A 23,098-nucleotide genomic window follows, 5' to 3' on the forward strand; every position below is an offset into this window, starting at 1 on the left:
AGGCGAAGCTTAAAGTTGGTGAATGTATGGGTTTCAGATTTTTGCTACTTAGTTTTGGACTACTTTGATCTATAGGTTTGTGAATTGGCGGTTATTGTCTTTGTCTTTGTTTAGGTATCAGCACTTAAGTAGAATTTTATGTTTTGGGAGTATGTTGATCACTAGCAGCAACCTTTTTATGGTTTCACTTGCTATTGCACATTCAAGATGTTTCTAGGCTACCACTAAAATCAAAAATCTCTATTTATTCAGTTTTTATGGAGGTCATATGTGTTTTATGAGTAGCTATTGGTGATCAGTTTTTAAATTTGGGCTGTTATTTGTGAATACCATTAATGAATTTAGGATTTTGTTAATAGTTATGTTCTGTGGGGATTTTTTGACCGAAGGTTATGCATAGTTGATAGCTATATCTGAAAACCTTGTTGAGTTACTTGGTCTTCTTCAAGAGCCGTAATAATTTATGTATTATAAGGAGATGAAAGATGGATATTTCTAGGAAGACATTAGATCTTTGACGAGTCGAGTAAAATGGGAGGCCAAATGTTATTGCATCTCAGCTTACTGTAGCATAACTATCTATTTGTGCATCCATTACAGGAAAAAAAAGGTTTATACAGTAAGCAATCATCAAGAGCTTTGCAGGGATAAACATTCACGGGTCATTCCAAAATGGATCTGGGTCGCTATGGTCCTCAGCATGGATGGGAAAATAACAGCGTAATTGTGGTTTCTATTTTAAATGACATATATGGGATCATATACGAATGAATACAAAGATATTAGGGCTTTTTGTGACTGTGAGATAAAGCCATGGGACAGTGAGGATATGGAATCGATTTGCCTTCTACTTCCATCCTTATAATCTTGCTGACACACCTTCATTTCTTGAATCCACAGGCCCTCGATCGCTATCCTGCAGCTCATGATCCAAATTTTCGGTTAGTTAATTCAAATTGAACTATCTTTGATTATAACATGCATATTGCTTATGATCTAGTATATCACTGGTTTTTCTCGTGTTTGCATCTGGGATATTATTCAATTTGCAGGGAGGGTGATCCATACGATGATAGGAGGTATATAGATGAACGTTTACCAAGAGATGATATATATTCAAGAAACGCCTTTCAACCGCCAGCTGGCGGAGGCTGGCCTCAAACAAGACGACGGGATTATGAGGACGAGTATCAGTATCGCGAGGGTGATTACTTTGATGAAGGTGGATATGAGAGGTCTCATAGATATAGTGGAAGGGACCGTGATGATTATGCATATGATGATTATGATTATAGAACACGTGTTTCACAAAGCAGGGATGATAGTCGTGAGAGAGATTATGATAATGGAAGACACAGTTATGATTCTGATTATGACAGAGGTGGTAGGCGAGACGGCAGTTGGCGAAGGCGTGACTCGCATGATAGAAAACGGGACCTGAGTCCATACAGAAGGCACGAGCGGTCCCGATCTCGGTCACGTGGACATGATGACCGTGTTAGGTCTAGGTCTAGATCTAGAACTCCAAGAAGTCGTAGTCGTGGGAGAAGTTATAGAGAGGACAGTTATGATGATGATTGGTATGAGAGGTCAGATAGAAGAAGAGACCGTGAAAAAACCCGCCATCATGAATATTATTCAGCGGTGCGTGTTAATGTTTAATTTTAATAATATATAAAAGATGTTAGGTTTTAGACTTTTGAGTTCGATGACTATTGATTTTTGTTTTTGCAGGCTCCATCTGCTACTGTTGTTGTGAAGGGCTTGTCCCAAAAGACAACCGAAGAAGATCTGCATCAAATTCTTGTACTTTTTTCACTCATCTCTTTACAATATGTTATAGTTGTTTTTTTTATTATTTAGTTTCTTATTTCTTATATCATTAACTAGGCTCAGTGGGGACCACTTCGTCATGTGCGTGTTATTAAGGAGCGAAGTTCTGGTATTTCTCGTGGATTTGCGTTTGTAGATTTTCCTACCACGGTATTGCTTTTTTGTTTATAATTTTTGGTGTGTAAGTGTTGTGTATGGAATTGTTAAACCTTCGTTTGTTATATTTATTTAAATCAGGGAGCTGCACGCATGATGATGGATAAAGTTGGAGAAGAGGGCCTTGCTGTTGATGGTAGGACGCTATTTTTTGAGTACAGGTACAGTTTTATTTCATATTTGTGTTTTTTACAGTGGAACCTTTAATCTAATAGTATCTTTGTTTTTAATACTACAGTAAGCCAGGTGGACCTCCCTTTGGGTCAGATGGTTTTCCGAGGGCGGGTTATATGAGTCACAAAAGTACAACACTTATTTCTGATTGGATGTGCACGATATGTGGATGTGTTAATTTTGCAAGGAGAACATCTTGTTTTCAGGTGGTCTTTTACTCTCTTATATCTCAACTCTTTAAGTATGCTTTATAGTAGTTTGAGATGGTTAGCATTTATTCAGTTCTTTTTTTGGCTGTTTTGAATCAGTGTAATGAACCTAGGACAGATGATGCTCCTCCCGCTGACATGGCATCATCAAATCATGCTTCATTTGGTAAGAAAGGAGAGACAGGTTAGTTTCTCCACTATTCAAATTACCATCACATATGAAACAGCTTTTTAAATGATGTTAATTATACTTTTAGGCCCCACCCATGTTTTGGTTGTAAGAGGATTGGATGAAAATGCTGACGAGGGAACGATCCGCTATGAGTTTTCTAAACACGCTCCAGTTAAGGTATATAAGGTTGTCGATTTGGTTTATAATTTATTAAAAGTTTATTTGTTTACTAATAATGTATTTGCAGGATCTTCGCCTTGTCAAAGACAAATTTACTCATGTTTCAAGGGGATTTGCATTTGTACATTTTCATTCTGTAAGTTTATATCTCAATAGCCACCCCCTCCCCCATAATTTAAGAAAACTGTGCATAAAAACATTTTTTAGGTTGATGATGCCACCAAAGCTCTTGAGGCAACAAACGGGACCACACTTGAAAAAAATGGTCAAGTTTTACGAGTAGCATATGCAAAAAGCATTCTAGGGCCAGGAGCTGCTGCATCTTCATCTCACTCTAGCAGCCTTGCTGCTGCAGCAATTGAGGCTGCAGCGTTTTCTCAGCAGGTAATATTATAAAATATTAAAAACATGACTATTTGTTTTTTACTTCATTTATTATTGTTTATTTTTATGTAGTATGATGCTGCTGGATGGGCCCCAAAAGAGTATAATCCAGATGACAAACAATCTAATGGAGATCCAAAGGATGCTTCCGCTCCACAATCTGGCTTCGTTTGGGATGAAGCATCTGGTTATTACTATGATGCTGCTTCTGGATTTTATTATGATGGAAATACAGGTCCTCTTTATTTGCTTTTTATTATTACAATGTTGCAACATTGTTTAACATGTGTATTTTGTTATGACAGGTCTGTACTATGATGGCAATAATGGAATTTGGTATTCTTATGATCACCAAAGTCAACAATACATCTCGTGTAATGATCAGAACGATAAAGCAACCGGAAAAGAAACCGAACCCGCCAAGTCATTTGACGGTTCCAATGCCAGAAAAGTAGTTATATTCGCTCCAGCAGCCACAATAACATCAAGTGATAAGACCACTTCGTTACCAGATGCTGTCCAGGCGGCGGCTGCCGCTGCCATAGCCGCCGAGAAAAAAGAAAAAGAAAAAATGAAGGAGATAAAACTCGCTTCAAAAAGCAGTATCTTAGCAAACAAGAAAAAAATGAATAATGTTTTGTCCATGTGGAAACAAAGAAGTCATGAAAGTCAAGCGCCACGTGTGGCGCTTGATGGCAATCCGCCACCTGGCATAACGGAAGAAAATCCTAATCTCATTCCACCATCAACCAAGGGCAAAGTAGCAATTGACAACCCGGTACCACCAGATGCCCAGGAGATCCCCAGGCCTGCAGCTGGCATATCTGGAGGGACATTAAGAGGTGTAATAAGAGGGTCCACATATGTGACATCATCATCATCATCATCAACAACAGTTACAGAAGCACAAAATTCTGCGGTCCCGTTTAGAACCGATGCATCGGCTCTCGGTTCTTACACGTCACCAGCATCAACAGCGAGTGGCAAAAGACGGTTTTCTGAGTTGCCTGCACAGTCAGCAGTTAAAGAACAGACACATACTACCACTTATAGGGACCGGGCCGCTGAACGGAGGAGTTTGTACGGCTCATCTTTTGCCGACAATACATCCGATCTTGGATCCGGTGATCCAAGTAAGCGCCTTTAAATTATTTTTGTTTTCCTTTGTTTTCTTTTTTTTGGTAGAAAGTAGGATCTAAAACAATCAAGAGTCTTCATGGTCCATTGGCTATTGACTATTTCAACAATGTTATTTTTTATGTATTGACTTTGTGTGGAAATCTTTTGTTTTTTAAAATGTTTGAAACGGTAAGATCGAGAGTCAGCTTTGAAAAGAGGCGGAATGGATTCCATGCCTTTTCCACCTGGCGTTGGCGGGCGTGGCGGTGATGGCAATAATAATATCCAGAGCTATGACGTAATTACAGCTGAGAAGGCGATTGACGAGACTAATGTCGGTAACCGAATGCTTCGCAACATGGGTTGGCAAGAAGGCTTGGTAATTTTTATTTCTTAAAATTTTTACATTCTTTATTTTTATAATTTAGCATGGGTTGGATTGGGTGGGCCCACAAACATTTTGCAAATGTGGTTGAATCCTTGAAAAGGTGGAACAGGTGGCAGAATACATATAGTGTCGACAGTTTCTAACATAGAACGGGGGATTGTTTTTTGTTTTGTTTTTGTGATTTGACGAGCAGGGGTTGGGGAAAGATGGGAGTGGGATGGTGGAGCCGGTGCAGGCGCAGGCTACTGAGAAGAGAGCGGGACTTGGGAGTCAACCCAAGAAGTTGGACCCGAGCCTTGAGGTGCAAGCAGGTGATAGCTACCGGACCTTGATTCAGAAGAAAGCTCTTGCTAGATTCAGAGAGATGTCTTAAAGTGATAATGATAATAATAATAATAATATTAATAGGTTGGGTTTAGTTTGGTAGATAAGTATTGGAACTTGGAAGCTTGTCATGTTACATAGCTGATGAATGCTTGGTGAGTCTTTTTGTTTGTGATTTTATGGATTTTGTCGGTGGTTGACTTTGTGGATGATTGGACTAAATGGGTTTTATGAATGTTTTATGCAAAATTAAGATAAGTGCAGCATGATTTGTTTCATTTTTATTATTTTTTAATAAAAACGAATTTTTGGTTCGTTTTTTTTTTCATTATAATTATTTTAAGATTAAATAATAATTAAAAACTTGGTTAAACCATTACACATGTTTTATGCTTTTGTTAGTTAATAATGTCTTTTCACCTACGTGCCAGGTATAACAGTTCTTTTTTGTTCATGATCTAATCAATTAACTAGATTAAAAACATAGAAAAAGAAACCTTTAAACATACAAAACCTACAATATATAACTGGACACTGGTTAACGTATGGTCTTTAGAGGTAGGTTTAAACCAGAAGAACCAAAACATGCAAGAAGGAAAAAAAGGAATATTTGACCATTTTTACTGTATTTTTAAGTTTGTTAAAATGGTATGACATAAAAATGATTTGGAATTCTTTTTTATGATCTTTTCCCATGGATCACTGACGAATACTGTAGAAATGCATTCATTTATATGTTGGAACTAGGGCATTGGAATATAACGTACAACTGCTTATTTGTATGTGGTATCGCCATCTATACGTGGTAAGTGATCACCTTGGAAAACGAAGATGTACTGTCGAGGTGGTCTTGAAATCCTCGTCTTTGTATGTGGCTAATTACAAACCGAATGCCTTCTTTTTGTTTGTGTGAGGTGATCCCATTGACACATAGGGAGCCATTACTTAACAAAGTGTGACATTGGTGTGTTGGTCCATAAACAAAGCTCCTAATATCACATATTCAAATGCAATGTAATTTATCTGTAACAAAATGAAATGCAATGTAATTTGTTCATGATCTGGATCAAGATTCCTGAAGTTATTATACTCGAGAGTTTGTCATCATTAGAGATGTGCTAAGACGAGATAATATAGATAGGTTGACATTGTATATTGTACTTTTGTAATGTAAATTAAAATTCATATATTGCAATTTGAAATTTGGGAATATGTAATCACATTTCTAAAATTAAATATAATTTGTAGATTTATTGTATTTTTATTGTTGGAAATTTATATTTTTGATTTTTTAGAAAAATTTTGAATCTTACCAACGGATTACCGATGGCAAATCCGCCAGTGTACCGTCAGAAAGAGTATCACCCATGATCAATATACCAACAGAGATTCACCAATGGCTTCTCGCCAATGATAACTTTCTTGATATGATGGAATTTGATGGAATCGTCCGTCGATAAAGCTCCTGTTTTTTTAGTAGTGATATAATGATAAATCTTTTATGATATGTTTTTAAAAAAAAATTCATATATGAATTTGGTGAACACATGAAATTTTTTCATATTTTGATGTGATGCTCAAGGACAGATTTCCCACTCCATAGTTCAAGGAAGTTACATCATAGCTTTTGCCTTAAAAAAGAACTTCTTTATATCCACAAATGATATTATAAAGATAATATTTTTATTTCCAGCAAATCAGCAATCATTTTCTTTTGAAAGTTATTTTCCCATTTAGACAAACAAAAACCTACTTAAACAAAAACCCAAATGATGTTCAATTCTTACAAAAAACAAAGAAAAAAAATACAATAACGAATTTTAACCAACTTATATCGACCTTAAATAATATGCTAGAGACAAATCCCGTCTGCTTTTATTCTTCGCGTCTTTTGAACACATTAGTAAAGAAAAAAAATCCCTATAAATGCGCGGTTAACTGGTTATTCTACTTGTACTCCTGTATCATATATACCCCCCTTCTTCCAGTTTTCAGGTATTGGGTTAACCGGAACAACCCAGTTTTCATCTCCATCGTCACCGCTAAATAACATTCTTAGAGACAACGGTCCACTAGGTGGTGATGTTGTCATGAACACTGATCCGTAGCTTCTATCCAGTAATTTGCAACTGAAATTGTTGGTCTGCATATTAACAATATATACCATAACAACATTAATATTTTGATCATAATATTTATTTACACAAACATATATATAGTAAACTTACCTCACATAGTTGCACTGCAGTGATATCCTTTTGGCCTTGTTGATACCATATGACAAAAGCTAGATAATATGGGTAATCACTGCTTTCATCAATCTTTATTGTGATGTTATAGTTTGGGTAGCTGCATGATACCCTGTGGAGGTGGAAATTAATTATATTAAATTATTAAAGTAAATTACTCTTTTGTACATATTTAATTATCTTATATATATACCTTCTATACTCAATATCCACAATTCCTTGTGATAGCAGAGATGATGCTGCATATTCATTCTGACCCATTTTACGAAACGCTTTCTTGCTCATAATGAAATCTGTCCGGTCACTGGATCCTTGGTCGGTTATAACAACGGTCACTCCTTCATCTGAGCAATATTTAATGTTTGTGCATCTTACCTGAAATTATTTATTATATACATAAAGAAAAATACTTTAGTAACTTTTAGTTACAAATGTTTTAGCGCGCTATTAAGATATGCTTATATATATATAACCTGATAGCAAGCACCACAGCCTACACCATCTCGATAAAGATCGGACGCAGCTGCCACATTTCCATAGTTAATTGTTGCTCCAAATGAACCATATCCACATCTCCCAGCTGCTACATTATCAAAGAATCATGAAAAGGTTATAATGATAATATAATATACGCGTATGCTTGTTTATATATGTTTTGGTTCTCACTTTCTGAGCCTTTTTCATCAGAATCCGGGTAGTGTGCTGCGCGAGAATGAATGAACGAGCCACCAGAAGTAGTGTCACATTGCGTTGGAGTTATCAGGGAAAAGATTAATGCGGAAACAATAAACGAAACATGGAGTGAAAATGCCATTTGAGTAATGGAAGCTTATTATTACAGAAGAGAAATGATATGCAAATTTGTTTTGGTATGGAAGGTGTTAACATAAGGTGCTGGTATTTATAGTGACAATATGAGATTGTATAAGTTGGTAAATGGTAAAAGATTCTATGGTCTTGACATTTTGTGTTGAATGAAGGAATTTTGTTATTCTCATTAACCTGCTAAGATAAGGAAACTTCATGAGAATACTTTTATGACTTTTCTTGAATATTTTACTATTTTACTTTTTCTAATTAGGAGCTGAGAATTGATGACTAAGATGATGACGATGAAGATGATGATATAAGCGGCCTTAGCTTCTCGATATATGCATGTCGTTTACATGACTACATTGTTGTGTGCACTTAAACGTCGATTAAACTATGAGACAGCCGGATAATTAGTGATTAAGTGGTTTAGAATTCAGCTAATTAGTATTTTTAGGTGTTTAGAAAGTTATTATGTTTTAGGCAGTTCACTACCCCTGCAATGAAACTCAACCCAATTAATCTAACATTTTTTTAAATTTTCTGGTGTAGCGTGCGACAAGCGAACTCCATAGAGTTTTTTCACAAATTAACTTAACCCAATGCTTGCTTCTTTTTTTTTGTCTTCTCAAACTTTAAGGAGGTTGCGAACCGCTTTATAGGACAAGAACTTCCTAAGCAGGTCTAAAAATACTAACTCGTATTATTCATGTTTTTTACATCAAATATCAAGAACTCGTAATCTTAATACCGGTAACACCATTTTGACTTTGACTACTTCGAACGTGGAATTAAGTTTTTATGAGTTGGTAGTGGATTTGAAGCTACATCATCATCATCATCATCGTACTCAGTATATCCCACCAATAGCAATGCTATGGTAGGGTCTGAGGAGGGTAAGATGTAGACAGCCTTACCTCTATCCCATAGGGTAAGATTTGAAGCTACAAAATAGTAAATTTGAAAACACAAAAAGCTAAGGTTGCTTGGAATAGAAGGAAAACAGTGAGGCCAGTTAGGTGGTTAAGCACTAAAATTTGATACATTCAAATCAAGCATATATATGTATGTATATGACCATGCTCATGTTCCCACTTGTGCTAATAATCACATTAGGGCCCCATTAGCAATTCCTAGCCTAGCTCTATTTGTTCAAAGTAATCACATCTTAAATTTCAACTGCAAGAAAAATTAACAATAATATAACCATCGAACACGCTTTCATAATTTCAAAACATGACCAACTGTTGTTGCGATTTTAGTTATTCTCACGATTTTGTGTGACGTTTCGGTTGATTCTAGGTGTGTAATGTAAACACATGATTGAAACTGGTTATTAGTTGAAAATTTTCTTATATAAGAATGGAATTAGTTAATAAAATAAGATTTTTTTAATTGGACACCATCAAGTGTATATATCTTGAAACCATCATTAGCTGTTGGCCCTACTATGTCTTTGTATAATGTCAAAACTATGTGTAAACAACATCTATATGCCTACAAGTTGTTGTTCATGGGCTTAAAATATAGGCAGCCAACAGCCTGCCTTGTTTGATTTTCTTTAGATAATATAAAGGATTAGATTGATCAAGGTATATTTAGCCACTAAAGACTCCTAAAACATGTTTGCTTGTTAAAGATTATGAGAACATGAAGATGTTGCATGAATTTTTCAAATTGTGTATTTCAAGTGATAAACTTTTGAAGATTCAAAAACATTAAAATTGGTTGGAGCCATCAAATATTGATGTTTATTTAAAAGGCTCCTAATTTTTATACACCACCACCAACATAAAGATGACTCATATTCCACTATACGGCTCGTATGATGTTAGTGATGGGTAGTTTTGAGAAGCATACGGATTAGATCGGATAGGATCGTATAGCGTAATACGGGTTGTACGATTTATAATTTTTTTTAATTATCAAATTTGATAATATTTTTACAATTACCTTTTTTTTAATAAAACTAAACAACTGAATGCTACTTTCTTTAATTTTAAAAATTTTAATTACCGGCCTTTTTATAATAAGCTAAACTATAAGTAGAAGACTTTTGCCTTGTCATTTAATCATTTGGCTTATTTAGAAAACTAGAAGCGCAATGTCTTTTTATCTATCAAATAACCGGCTTAATTGCATAACGAGGAAAACCTCAAAATGGCACGAAAAATTTATGCATTAATATACGAGCCGTATTAAGCCATATGACTCGTATGTCATTCATGTCATACAACTCATATTGCACAATACGGGTCGTATCACTATACACATTGACTGAAGTGACACACGTTGCATGCTTGTCTTGAAGTTAGGAGTGATATGTACGACTTATTGTATCATCCAATATGACTCGGATCGAATCACTGGCGTCTGAGTTTGAGGTGGGTGTACCAATATAAACCCCTTATTCAAACGCGTAAACTTAGGGAACAAGCTAATTAAGTTTTAGTTTCTATAATCCAAGTTTCAAGATAATATATACAGTTACTCCAGCATCAGCATGAGAATCATTTGTAGAAAACTAAAGTTTGGATTGAAAGTTAAGATTTTGAGGTTCTTTACAAATTAAAGTATCAACCAACCACTCAAGAAGCAATATATAGCTAGATTTTGGCCATTTTAGGTTGTAATAATTGTCGAAACTTTCTTGAACAAGCTTGCACCTTTCCTAAAATGGATTGTGTTTGCAGCCAATGAATCATCATGATCAAAGACATCAAAAGTGACACATTAATCTTTTTGATGGCTGTATGTGGAATATACAATCACCCTTTCACTTAGATCACGTCGCAAATTTAGCTGCGGATTATACGGGTCAAATTTTGTTGTTTATGTTCTATTCTTTAAATCTGTTTTTCAAGAAAAATAATCACCTTTTGGTTTGTCAAATAATAATAATAATAATAATAATAATAATAATAATAATAATAATCGTACTCAGTATATCCCACCAATAGCAAAGCTATGGTAGGGTCTGAGGAGGGTAAGATGTTCAAATTGAACAGTTTAACCGATTTAATCAAACAAGATACGTTTAGGTTGACCCCGTTTGACTTATTTAGATAAACAGGCCATACAACTAGTTTTCAGGTTGCACATTTTTTAGTATGTCCGGATTATGCTTGATGTGTTTGACGCAACAAATAAACACATAATCGATTCAGCCCAACACGACACACCATTTACCTTCTGTCTAATAAACGATGAAGTCGATAATATTCTTGTAATGTTTGGTAATTTATTTCTTAGTGAACAAACCATTGTTGAAGTATTGACACAAAGTAAGAATTTATTGACTCTTTAACAAACATTAAAACTTCTCTTTCGAGAATTAAATCGAAATAAAAGAATTTTGATAGTATAAAAATTGTTGATGTGAATCAACTCATAATATAATCAAATTCCAGATTTTATGACAAATTACATGTAAAAATTCAAACTTTATATTGAATTTTCTACATGCACTTCAGGATCAAGCAACTTCTTTACATGATGTTCCACTTTCTTTCTAAGATCATTGGATGGAAACCGGTCAATAACCTCGGCCCCAAATGAAACAATTAACGCTTTTCTTGCGGTTTTTAGATCAATACCTCTTGCTTGAAGATAAAACAATTGGTCCTCTTCCAAATCACATATTGCAGCTCCATGAGAACACTTCACATCATCTGCAATTATCTGTAAATTCGGTTTCACATTAACCGTTGCACGCGGTTCAAGAATTAAACTCCTTGTTAGTTGCCCTGCATCCGTCTGTTGTGCAAATCTGCCAACATTTAACAATTATATACACGTGATATTAATCAATCAATATAAGCTATGTATTTATAAACTACCTGTTGACTTTTATGTTGCCATCGAAAACGGCTTGACCGAGTGAATGAGCCACAATGCACTTGTGAAGTTGTCTGGAAAATCCTCGTGGATGATCCAACACTATTTTGCTATGTAGATCTTGTGTTTGATCGCTTCCAGATAGGTGAAATGTTGATAATCCTGTGACTGTGTCGGACCCGACTTGTTGAACGTGGACATTGTGCCGGCTTAATTTTCCACCCGTGCTTACCTCTACCAGCTCGTAGGAACTCGACTTTTCCTGTAAAAAAACCAAGAATGTTTTCATGTTTTGATATAAAAGTTTTAAACATCAAATATTAGTTAACATATGATAATGTTATTCCGCAAGTTAGCAGACTCCTATTTTGATAGGGGTGTTAATCCGGTCAACCCGATAGGGTTAATCGGGTTTTCAAAATATAAAATCTAACCCGCAACCCGACCCTATTAAGGTTCGGGTTAGTCGGGTTACTTGGTAACTGCAGCGTTTTCTAACCTAAAGATATCCCGGGTTCAAATCTTTATTCTTCATGATTTTATTTTTTTTCCGCATAAATGACCATTACATCAAAATGCCACTACTTAGGGGTTTTGACGGTTTTTTTTGCCAAGCCATTAGTAACTGTTTTAATTATTGAAAACCGAAACTAAACCGTTGAAATATAAAACCAAACCGAACCATTACTAGCGGTTTGGTTTCATGGTTTGAATTTTTATTCTCCTTAATATAAAATGTGTAATATTAAAACACTAATCAGAAGGGTAAACATATGAACTGATACTTTAAATTTAAATGTGAACCAAACACTCAAGATGCATGTACAAAGAATTTGACTTTATATCAGTTCAGAAGTCACCATGGTTTTACATGCAAGAATTTACGAGTCACTGATATAAAACATTATAAATAGATTTGGATTTAGATGTGATTAGATTGTAGGCTGGCAATTTTATTTTTATTAAACATGATATAACTAAACATAAAAAGTTGCATATATGTAATATAAAATATTTAAAATTTGGATGGTTTTACAGTTTTAAACGAACGACCGTGAACACCCCTAACTGTATTATCTCAACAACAAAATAATAAAGATGGATATGAAAACTAAACATTTAGAAATTCTTTCCTTTGTTAGCTTTCGTTGATTTACAGCTTTATAGTGATTCTGGTTATTTCAAAAAGAGTGTAACTAGAGTTATAAACGGTTAGTTTCTATATACATTGGAAAAAGTTATAACTATGTCCCGTGTTGACCCGTCAGTTTTTTATAAATGATTAAGAATTTGTTTTTGTGTGACTACAAAGGATTGAGAATTAGAGTTTGTTTGTGTTTGACCCAACCCGAACCAAATATATGTCCATTGAATTGATAGGCTTGACAACACTAATCAGGTTAACCCGAACCCGACCCTATTAACAACTCGCATTAACCCAAATAGCCCGATTAATACTTTTTGATCCTATTTAACCCAACCCTAATTAGCTTATTCGGGTTCGGGTAGGGTTGGGTTAATCGAGTTCAGGCATTTTGGACACCCCTATATGTGGACCAGCCAAACGGAGGATAACAGGCCAGAAAAAGCCCAGACATAAAAGGAGCATAACTTGGGCTATAAGTGGAGTTATAAGGCCCATAAGCAATGAACGGAAAGGCCTCGACAAGCCGGATCATGTAGGCCTAACTGTCAGATCGAAATTCCATCATTTAAGGCTGCGGCTTCAGCATTGAAGATTTCTCCCCAATCATCGCAATTTCTAAATCATTATTTCTAGTGTCATCATCATCATCATCATCATCGTACTCAGTATATCCCACCAATAGCAATGCTATGGTAGGGTCTGAGGAGGGTAAGATGTAGACAGCCTTACCTCTATCCCATAGGGATAGAGAGGCTGCTTCCGGTGAGACCCCCGGCTAGATAGTAGTTTTGAATCAAGCCTTGGACATAAGACACATAACACTCAATCATCGGGACACCGGCTGATTGGTGCATGTGCCCTTGTCTTTCGGCTATCAACGCCACCACATGATGCCTGATTAACCTTCCGCCACTTTTAACGTTATTTTCACGTGATTAGTACAATAACGTCAAAATTAGTGCAATTTTACTTTTGCCCACCCAAGGGTTCACACATATATACATTATATGTGCGCACCGCAAGCAGGGCGTTCATTATTTCTAGTGTAATATGCGTAAAGTCTTTACTTCCAGTATTAAATTTCCGGTTTTCAATTTCAAAGATTTGGCAATACCTATCAAAATCTAGAATTCCTTATAAAACAAATTTTGGTGAAATGATTTCTTCATTCAATAATATATCATTTTCAATCAAGAGTAAATAATTTTGTGCTTCTACTCTGCGTTATATTCAATCAATACTAACAACAGTTTAGTACATACTAATAGTCTAACCTGTCGAACAGATGTCCACTTAATATGTGCAGAGCTCAAAGACTGCATCTGAATATACGAATGACTAACTTTCGCCTCTTCCCCGATCACAACTTCCAAAACCGAATTACTCCAATAACTCAAATCACCACCCCCCGTAAACTCTTCAACTATCCCAACCTCCCCACCTTTCTCCACCACCACCAACACCCTCGGATTCGAAACCGGCAACTTCCTCGAACCTTTACCGCTCCCTTCACTCGACACATACCTCAAACACAAACCGCCCTCAACCTTACACCCTTCTGGCACATAAACCACCACCAAATCAGGTGACCCAACTCCATTAAGTGACCAAAACAAGTCACCCTGTACCGAAACCGGCAAAACCTCAAACACCCTTTTCGTAATCTCACTCGATTCGATACCCAACAAGCTCCCAACAAAAACCCCTTTTGGTAAACCCGATAACTGTGATAAAGAATCAACCAAGTACCCATCAATTATAGTCAAATTGGGCAAATGGGTTTGTTCGAAAACACTCGAATTTGTTAAACTGGTTGAAGATTGATCAATTGGAGGATACGAAACCGGTTTGATATCCGATTGCTTGATGAAAGACGTGTCTGTGAACCTGAAAGGCTCGTCTTTTCGTGAAGGCCATGGTGTGTTCAGAAGGGTTTCTGAGGATAAAGATCGAAGCTTTTCAAGATTTGGTGAAGTGGGTACAGAGTCTTCTAGTGATTCTGCGATTTGGAGGACAAACGGGTCGGATAAGGCGGAAATTGGGGGTCGGGTCAAGAATCCGGGTTTGGGTTTTCTTGAAGTGAAAGATGGAGATGGTGTTGTGTGGAAGATGGTGGTGAAGGCTGAAACAGCAGCCATTGTTGGGGTGTTATCGAGGAACAGACGCCAATGCTTATTATGCCGCCCAGGTTTATTATATTTAGTTATTTACGGTATTGATTGGGCCGCCTATACCACTTGCGACTCGCTTGAAAATTGATTAAAAGAAAAGAGAAAATTACCAAAATAGGTATTTATGATTAGGTTTTTCAGGTTGTAGGTGTCATTTTTAACATATTCCCAAAACAGGTATGTGAGGGAAGCTGTTTCCATATTTGACAATGGTCTTCGAAGGGCGATTGAGGACATCGTGGTTTGTGGAGGTCCGTTCTTTGGGATCTCCAATGGAGGTTGGCATCACTTCCGATCCGTTATGGGGGGTTGGGTCTCTGTTCGGCCGAGGATGTATCTACATATGCTTTTGTGGCTTCGAGAGCACAATCGTGGTGTTTGCAAGACCATATTCTTCAGGGTTGTGATATTTATGAGTTGGACTTTGATTATGGGTGTGCGATGGATCGTTTACGTATTTCACTTCCAGATTTTGATCTTAGCGGGTTCTCTAATAAGGACACCGCCCCCCCTAAAGCCCAACATGTTGTGGCGAGTGCCTTATTTAGTGGAATCGTTAAGAGTTTAGAAGTGAAGTTTGATCTATCCCCTCGCCAAAAGGCGGTGTTTGAATGCCTTCGGGCTCCTCGGTCTCAGGATTTTCTAACGGCCATCCCCATTGAAGGATTAGGCCAACGTATGTCGGGTTTGGAGTATCGGGCTATCCTTAAGTACCGGTTAATGATCCCTATGTTCCCGACGGATGAACCTTGCCCAATTTGTCGCAAGGTTTGTTTGGATTCTTTTGGTGACCATGCGGTGCATTGCAAAGAATTGCCTGGCTTTAAATACAGACATGATCTGGTTAGGGATGTTCTGTGTGATGTTCTTAAACGGGCAGGGATTTCTGCTAAAAAGAAGGCCCCTGTTAACTTTCTCACGGATCCTCTTGAAGGGAGGTCTACTTTACGACCAGTTGATATTCTTGTGTTCGGGTGGGCAGGGGGGAAACACCCCTGTGTGGATCTTACAGGAGTGTCTCCTCTTGTTGGGCTCAGGGACCGTGGGTTTGTTGTGGGTCAGGCTGCGCTGAAGGCTGAATCGGGCAAAGTTGTTAAACACGAGAAAGCTTGTTTAGATAATCAACATGTCTTTCTACCATTTGCCTTTGATACATTTGGTTTTCTGGCTCCAGAGGCTGTGAAATTTTTGAGTAGGGTTCAGCGCGTCGTACACGGAACCTCTTCAGCTTCTAGGTCCCAAAGCTTCGTTTTTAGCAGGATTGGCTTTGCTATTCAAAAGGGGGTTGCGGCGCAGCTTGTTGCCCGTTTGCCTGCCACTTTATTGTAATCGTTTTATAGTAAATTATATAAAACTTCGTTTGTCAAAACAGGTATTATAAACTAGTCATGACGAATAGTTTATGATTATTCACGAGTAGTTTGTATAACCAATTAAAACTTGTCACGTGTCTATAAACTAACCAAAACGACTTGTTTCACTAATAATCTACTCGTAAATATTAAATAAGTTTAAACCCTCGTAATCAGCGCCACACGAGTAAATAAGATATTCTTTAGTCGCGACGAGTAGATTATAATACCTTAAAAGTCACGAGTATTTTATCAAAACTAACCACGACGATGAGTTTGATTAGCAATGCATCTAACTGGTTTGTTTTACAAAACACTAACCGGAATGGTTAGTTTGTTTCGTCAACTAGTCTTTACGAGTAGATACATGTCAACGACTACTTTATATCCATTATACGAGTATTTTGTTGATAACCAACTCGTCTCGATAAGTTTATCTGATAAACATTACTCTTACGAGTAGTTCATTTGTAGTTAACTCGTCGTGACTAGTTTACCTTGTTTATATTCCCAATACGAGTATTTTATTGTTAATCAACTCGTTCTGATAAGTTACCAGATTTACATTAACCATACGAGTATTTTATTGGTAGTTAACTCGTCTTGTATCCGGTAATACCCGAAAACCCGAACCGGTTCCATACTCGGAACCAGGTTTTTCCAAAACCCGAAACTGAGTATTTCAAATGCCCGATGTATACCCGAAAAATACCTTAAAAATACCCCTAAAAAGTGCAAACTTTAAAAAAAATCCAATTTATATCTGAAAAAACCTCGAAAAAAAAACCCGAAAAAACTCGTTAGTATGGTTTTCTCAATACCCGAACCCGGTTCCATACCCGAACTCGGGTATTTAAAAAACCCGATTTGTGCACCTCTAGTCACGACTAGTTTATAGCAAGATATACACAAGACGAGTTAACTACCAATAAAATACTCGTATGGTTAATTTAAATCTGGTAACTTATCAGAACGAGTTGATTAACAATAAAATACTCGTATAGGGAATATAAACAAGGTAAACTAGTCACGACGAGTTAACTACAAATGAACTACTCGTAAGAGTAATGTTTACTAGATAAACTTATCGAGAAGAGTTGGTTATCAACAAAATACTCGTATAATGGATATAAAGTAGTCGTTGACCTGTATCTACTCGTAAAGACTAGTTGACGAAACAAACAAACCATTCCGCTTAGTGTTTTGTAAAACAAACCAGTTAGATGCATTTGCTTATCAAACTCATCGTCGTGGTTAGTTTGATAAAATACTCGTGACTCTTAAGGTTTTATAATCTGCTCGTTGCGACTAAAGAATATCTTGTTTACTCGTGTGGCGCTGATTACGAGGGTTTAAACTTATTTAATCTTTACGAGTAGATTATTAGTGAAACAAGTCGTTTTTGGTTAGTTTATAGACACGTGGCAAGTTTTAATTGATTATACAAACTACTCGTGAATAATCATAAACTATTCGTCACGACTAGTTTATAATACCTATTTTGGGAATATGTTGAAAATGACACCTAAAACTTGAAAAACCTAATCAAAAATACCTATTTTGGGAATTTTCCCTAAAAAAATGTCTGTTTGTCTTTTCACTCGAGTGTAAACGAGCAGATTTGCTCGGTTTGGTTTGTAAACAGTCAAGCAACAAGCAAAGGTCTGTTCGATTCAACTCGGCTCGTGAACAACCCTAGTTATTGTTACACCCATGGACTATCATCAGTGGCGAAGATTGCTTAGGGCCCGGGTGGCCCCGGCCCCCTGTTTTTTACGAGTAGTGTAAATTTACCGGTTTTCGTCTGGAATTTTTTATACGTAGTGTAAATTTAGCCGTTTTCGGCCCAAATTTTTTATACGTAATGTAAAATTTAGCCGTTTTCGACCTAAATTTCTTTTACGTAGTGTAAAATTTAGCCGTTTTCGGCCGAAATGTCTTATATGTAATGTAAAATTTAGACGTTTTCGACCGAAATTTTTATACGTAGTATAAACTTAGCCCTTTTTGGCCAAAAATTTTAGTCCGCCCACCTTCGTTTGTGAAATTTTGTATACATTTTGAATCCGGCCCTCCGGTGTCTCAACCTTCGCCACTGACTATTATATTAACTTATTTAAAAGTTTTATAATAATTTGTTAGGACCCTCACTGAAAACGAACAGAGAACATATAGATTAAATCAATTAATCAAGTGTTATAAAACATGTTCGCAATAGTCGATTGAACCGGTAATGACTAGACGACTAGATTTGTTTATGGGTATTTGGGTTATACTTTTCTGTTTTCTAATCTTTTTACTACTTTACATAAGGACATCCGTAGTTTTGGGGCTAAAAACGTCTTTTTTATGTCAAACACCATGTAAACGAACTATATACTTAAGAGGTTTAAAACCTCTTTTAATTATTATATATAGTTTAAAATAATTAAACAAAAAAATATTAATAAAAAGGAAAGATATAGTTGGTTCTTTGACCAACCATTTGGTCTCAATGCGCCCATGACTTACCTATTATGAAAGATCTAATGAAATACTCATTTCACTTTACTTTAACTACACCTAACGAGTCAAAACTATCTTTAAAACAAACAATGGACATGTAAATATATGTTTTAAATTTGTGATTAAGAAAATGGAGAGCTAAAATAGAATTTTGTGAAATACTTTATAAAAAAAAAGGAAACAAATCAATAAAATATATAATTAACTCAATAGTCAAGACTTGTGGGCATTGTTTATTCAACCAATCTTGTTTGTTGAGAAGCAAGAGTAACAAATAAAAATCAACGTAACCTAAACCTAAACCTTTAGTTGGTCAAGAATAACAAATAAAAATCCACTTGATCTTGGTGATTAATAGGAGCTAATGAATTTATTTACAAAAATAGAGTACAAGTTTGTAAAACAAGCATAACCTTATACAATTTCTAGACACTCAGCCTTTTAGTTTAATATAAACTTGCAATTTTAGGATTGCAAAAAACTAGCACTTCTTCAAGACAAGCTTTGTACTCATCTCCAAACAAAGACTCCTTTCCATCTGCCCTTTTGGCATAAGACAAGCCCAATCTTGACTTTGCTTGACTAAGATCTCCAACACCCGAGTTCGTATCGTGCCCAGCAAACCCACCCATGACGGGTGCGAGTGGCGGCCCAATCAAAAGCCCATCCGCCCCAAACTGCGGCCCACCACGAGCATAATCAAAAAGGGCGGCCCCACTACTTCCTACTTTAGGCAAAACAATGGGCTCGTGTTTCTCTTCGTCGGCCCAATAAAACAAGAACGCGTCAAACGAGTCGTAGTAATCATCCGTGCTTCTATAACCTTCGGGATTAAATGCTCCAAACTTGAATGAGTCGGTGTAGCCGATTATTACACACGGGCCTTTGAAATCGCTACATTCGTGAAATGAAGTCGCACTAAATCCATCTAAGGTGGCTTTGTAGCAACATTTTAGTTCCTTCCCTGTTCAAGATCATTCAAAACTCAACAATATTCCCAAACTAATATATGTCGTTCATTTCGTCTAATATATATTTTAAACAACTTTCAGCCACTTACTACGTTGTGGGGTTATACGATACAGCTGTATTATTACAACCCCACAACGTATTTGGGTTGAATTTGATAACTTCTAACAAGAAAAACATGTTAAGAGAGAGTGTGTGTACCATTGAGGAAAGTTTTTGGTGAGTAGAGAAGAAGGGAAAGGAAGATCAATATTATGATAATTAGTTTGAGGTTTATCATAGGTTTTGTTTTTGCCTATGTTCCAACCAAAGAGGCACACAATTTGAAATGCAAGAAGCCATGCCCAAAAACAATTCCAAAAAAACCACAAACTTGAGCATGAGGGCCACTATCTTTCATCCACTCATTTGTATCTTATCCTCAATATATTGCACCTTTTCAATTCTCATTGGCACCACACATTGGTACGACTTTATACTAATAATTGATTATTAAAGAAAATAAATAAAATAAGTTAAAATAACAATAAAACATAGAAATACACACACACCAGAATATTTATATCAATAATATATAGAAATAAATATGTTCATTATATCATAGTTTATACTAAAAAAATGTGAGTATTGAAATCCGTTTAATATTACATACTTTATTTCTATAGAAAAATGATGCAAACATCAGATCAATATGGACACTAAATTTAAGTATGAAGGGTTTCTTAGCTTAGTGGTAGAGCATTTGACTGCAGATTAAGAGGTCATTGGTTCGAACTCGGTAGGGCCCTTTTTTGTCATTATTTAGTTGCTACCTTTTTTTTACAGCCATGGTAATTTTCAAAGCAGTAATTGGTTATATCGTAATCTTTTAAATTTGATACTCCAGTGTTTCACTAATCTCTTCGGTAAACTAATAAAATCAAGGTAAGAAAGTTATCACAAAATATCAATTCTAATAAATTAATGACATGATCTCGTTAAAAACAAGAAAGTTGCACTAATTTTGACGTTATTTTACTAATCAAGTGAAAATAACGTTAAAAGTGACAGAAGGTTGATCAAGCATCATATGGTGGCGCTGATAGCCGAAAGACAACAGAACATGCACCAATCGGCGGTGTCCCGATGGTTGAGTGTTATGTATCTTATGTCCAAGGCTTGATGCAAAACTACTATCGAGTCGGGGGTCTCACCGGAAGCAGCCTCTCTATTCCTAAATGGTAGAGGTAAAACTGTCTACATCTTACCCTCCTCAGACCCTACCATAGCTTTGCTATTGGTGGGATATACTGAGTACGATGATGATGATCTCGTTAAAAAAGGTATATTTATATATTTTTTCTAAATGTAGAGGGTTTTGAAATTTTAAAGTTTTTGCTTGTTTGTGTAGCTTGATTCCCTTTTAATTTGTATGTTATCATCATATGTACTTTTATTAGTTATTCAAATTCCTTTCTTAAGAGCTTGAAGCTTAATATATTAATCATGTTGACCCAACTCGTTGTTACCAACCCATTTGGTTGAATTAACAACCATTGTATAATTTTTTGAGTGATATATTGTTGATTAAATCTCTCCTTATGTTTGAGAAATTTAGATCCCACGCAAGCAAAGGTAAGTGTCGTTTCGACCTAGTAGAATCAAAGTACCTGGTTTTCTTATGAAAGAGGGTCACCAATGGCTTCAAGATTATATGTATCAATGCTCTGCTCAGCTCGTCGTATTGCCCACATAGCCGTTGGAACAACCAATGTCGCACCATCATGGAAGGTGATTAAAGAAAGTTGATGCGAACGGGTTTATTTGTAGCAATGTTGGAAATGATGCCTTGTAGTAGCCCCAAAGTTTACAAGATAGTAAGCATATGATTGGACTTGGATAAGGGAGCCATTGTGGCAATGTTTGGAATTGCTACCTGGGATGCAAATGGTCCCTGAGGATACATGGAAATGGTGTCTTGAAATCATGATCAGTATGAAGTTTTTTTCATCCAAATCGTGTAGGTCGGTGATACAAGGGGAAAGGGAAATAACATCGGATTTTGTACTTGATTGGAATAAATAGATTCCTCTAAAAGTGAACCTATTTAGGTGGAAGGCAAAGATGAAAAAGATAGCAACGTCAGATGTGCTTTGCAAAACATGGATTGTTGACGAGACTAGACGATAACCAAAATGTGAATACTCATTGGAATCGATTGAACACATTATGATATCTTGTTATGTTGCTCCGGTCATATGGAGATATTTTAGTTGTTGGCGTGGACGTGTGGTGTTCAACTAATATACGTTGTTTGAAATCAGGATTTACTAAAAATTATTAGACAATATTTATATTATCTTATAATAGAGGGTCTAGAGTGTATTTATGATTCCTATTTATATTCCTTGTACATCATATCATTAGATAATATACAAATACAATTACCAAGATTAACTTAGTATCAGAGCCACGTCTCTGAAACCCTAATATGCCTCCAAAAATTCTGCAACCCTAAATCTGCCAATTAACCCTTGCCTGCTGCTACCACCCTTCTCTTTTTTCAAATACAAAGACAATGGCGTTGCTTGCTTCATTCACCACAACAGAGAAAACCAATCATAATTCTCACAAGTTTGGTTTCACCCTCTCTTCCACTAACTATGGTTACTGGAAAACTATGATACAACCTTTTCTTATCACCAACAAGCTTTTTGGTTATGTTGATGGGTTTATCCCATGTCCCGATTCCACCATCACAATAGCATCCCCCAACAAGGAGGACCCTCCCACAACCCAACCAAATCCCAATCATGCCACTTGGATATCTATGATGCCCACGTACGAATGTTGCTACTGTCAACAATTTCTGAAGGAGTGTTCCAGCATGTTCAGGGAAGTACTTCTCGAGAATTATGGCTGGCCTTGGAACGCGCATTTGCCCCTCACACGACTTCTCATGAATACACTCTAAAATCACAGTTACTCAAACTACAGATGAAGGATGATGAAACCTCCTCTGCCTACCTCACGAGAGCAAAAGAATATGCTGATGCCTTGGCTAATATAGGTGAACCGTTTAAAGAAAAAGACATAGTTATGCTTGTTATGGCTGGTCTTCGCACTGAGTACAATAGTTT

General features: G+C 36.3%; 4 protein-coding genes across 5 annotated transcripts; 1 reads left to right on the plus strand and 3 right to left on the minus strand.

The window, feature by feature from the left end:
* Positions 1-600: 600 nt before the first annotated feature.
* LOC143570455 (SUPPRESSOR OF ABI3-5-like) lies at positions 601-5,177 on the plus strand. Of its 2 annotated transcripts, none has more exons than XM_077056104.1 (15): positions 601-720; positions 901-941; positions 1,053-1,644; positions 1,735-1,806; positions 1,891-1,983; positions 2,071-2,150; positions 2,228-2,369; positions 2,472-2,538; positions 2,630-2,721; positions 2,792-2,860; positions 2,932-3,108; positions 3,181-3,343; positions 3,414-4,241; positions 4,422-4,606; positions 4,809-5,177. In XM_077056104.1, the coding sequence occupies exons 1-15, from the start codon at positions 673-675 to the stop codon at positions 4,986-4,988; spliced, it is 2,829 nt and encodes a 942-aa protein (XP_076912219.1). In that variant the 5' UTR covers positions 601-672; the 3' UTR covers positions 4,989-5,177. The 2 variants fall into 2 exon arrangements, with proteins under 2 accessions (XP_076912219.1, XP_076912218.1); XM_077056103.1 differs by having other exon boundaries at positions 2,472-2,556; positions 4,809-5,176.
* A 1,704-nt stretch (positions 5,178-6,881) lies between these two features.
* LOC143570447 (expansin-like B1) lies at positions 6,882-8,660 on the minus strand. The gene is made up of 6 exons (XM_077056097.1): positions 8,513-8,660; positions 7,855-8,438; positions 7,662-7,771; positions 7,382-7,563; positions 7,168-7,300; positions 6,882-7,082 (listed from the first exon to the last, which is right to left on the minus strand). The coding sequence occupies exons 2-6, from the start codon at positions 8,000-8,002 to the stop codon at positions 6,882-6,884; spliced, it is 774 nt and encodes a 257-aa protein (XP_076912212.1). The 5' UTR covers positions 8,003-8,438; positions 8,513-8,660.
* A 2,686-nt stretch (positions 8,661-11,346) lies between these two features.
* On the minus strand, positions 11,347-15,167 carry LOC143570456 (protein ABCI7, chloroplastic-like). Its single transcript, XM_077056105.1, has 3 exons — positions 14,257-15,167; positions 11,838-12,097; positions 11,347-11,767 (listed from the first exon to the last, which is right to left on the minus strand). The coding sequence occupies exons 1-3, from the start codon at positions 15,118-15,120 to the stop codon at positions 11,443-11,445; spliced, it is 1,449 nt and encodes a 482-aa protein (XP_076912220.1). The 5' UTR covers positions 15,121-15,167; the 3' UTR covers positions 11,347-11,442.
* A 4,187-nt stretch (positions 15,168-19,354) lies between these two features.
* LOC143570458 (uncharacterized) lies at positions 19,355-22,896 on the minus strand. The gene is made up of 2 exons (XM_077056108.1): positions 22,605-22,896; positions 19,355-19,974 (listed from the first exon to the last, which is right to left on the minus strand). Exons 1-2 carry the CDS (start codon positions 22,894-22,896, stop codon positions 19,457-19,459), a joined length of 810 nt encoding a protein of 269 aa, XP_076912223.1. The 3' UTR covers positions 19,355-19,456.
* Positions 22,897-23,098: the final 202 nt, after the last annotated feature.

This window comes from Bidens hawaiensis, unplaced genomic scaffold, assembly GCF_021521415.1.
Source record: "Bidens hawaiensis isolate Kalapana, Puna unplaced genomic scaffold, B.hawaiensis_p1.1 tig00024988_1, whole genome shotgun sequence".
Lineage (NCBI taxonomy): Eukaryota > Viridiplantae > Streptophyta > Magnoliopsida > Asterales > Asteraceae > Bidens > Bidens hawaiensis.

Coding starts and splice junctions, on each gene's coding strand:
- LOC143570447 (XM_077056097.1), bottom strand. CDS start 8,002: ATGGCATTTTCACTCCATGTTTCGTTTATTGTTTCCGCATTAATCTTT. Junction 7,772..7,854: donor TGATGAAAAAGGCTCAGAAA/GTGAGAACCAAA, acceptor TTGATAATGTAG/CAGCTGGGAGATGTGGATAT. Junction 7,083..7,167: donor CTGCAGTGCAACTATGTGAG/GTAAGTTTACTA, acceptor GTTAATATGCAG/ACCAACAATTTCAGTTGCAA.
- LOC143570455 (XM_077056103.1), top strand. CDS start 673: ATGGATCTGGGTCGCTATGGTCCTCAGCATGGATGGGAAAATAACAGC. Junction 721..900: donor ATGGATGGGAAAATAACAGC/GTAATTGTGGTT, acceptor TTGAATCCACAG/GCCCTCGATCGCTATCCTGC. Junction 4,242..4,421: donor TCTTGGATCCGGTGATCCAA/GTAAGCGCCTTT, acceptor TGAAACGGTAAG/ATCGAGAGTCAGCTTTGAAA.
- LOC143570458 (XM_077056108.1), bottom strand. CDS start 22,896: ATGCGCGTTCCAAGGCCAGCCATAATTCTCGAGAAGTACTTCCCTGAA. Junction 19,975..22,604: donor CATAGTTAGTGGAAGAGAGG/GTGAAACCAAAC, acceptor GATCTTGAACAG/GGAAGGAACTAAAATGTTGC.
- LOC143570456 (XM_077056105.1), bottom strand. CDS start 15,120: ATGGCTGCTGTTTCAGCCTTCACCACCATCTTCCACACAACACCATCT. Junction 12,098..14,256: donor AGTGGACATCTGTTCGACAG/GTTAGACTATTA, acceptor GTTTTTTTACAG/GAAAAGTCGAGTTCCTACGA. Junction 11,768..11,837: donor GGCAACATAAAAGTCAACAG/GTAGTTTATAAA, acceptor AAATGTTGGCAG/ATTTGCACAACAGACGGATG.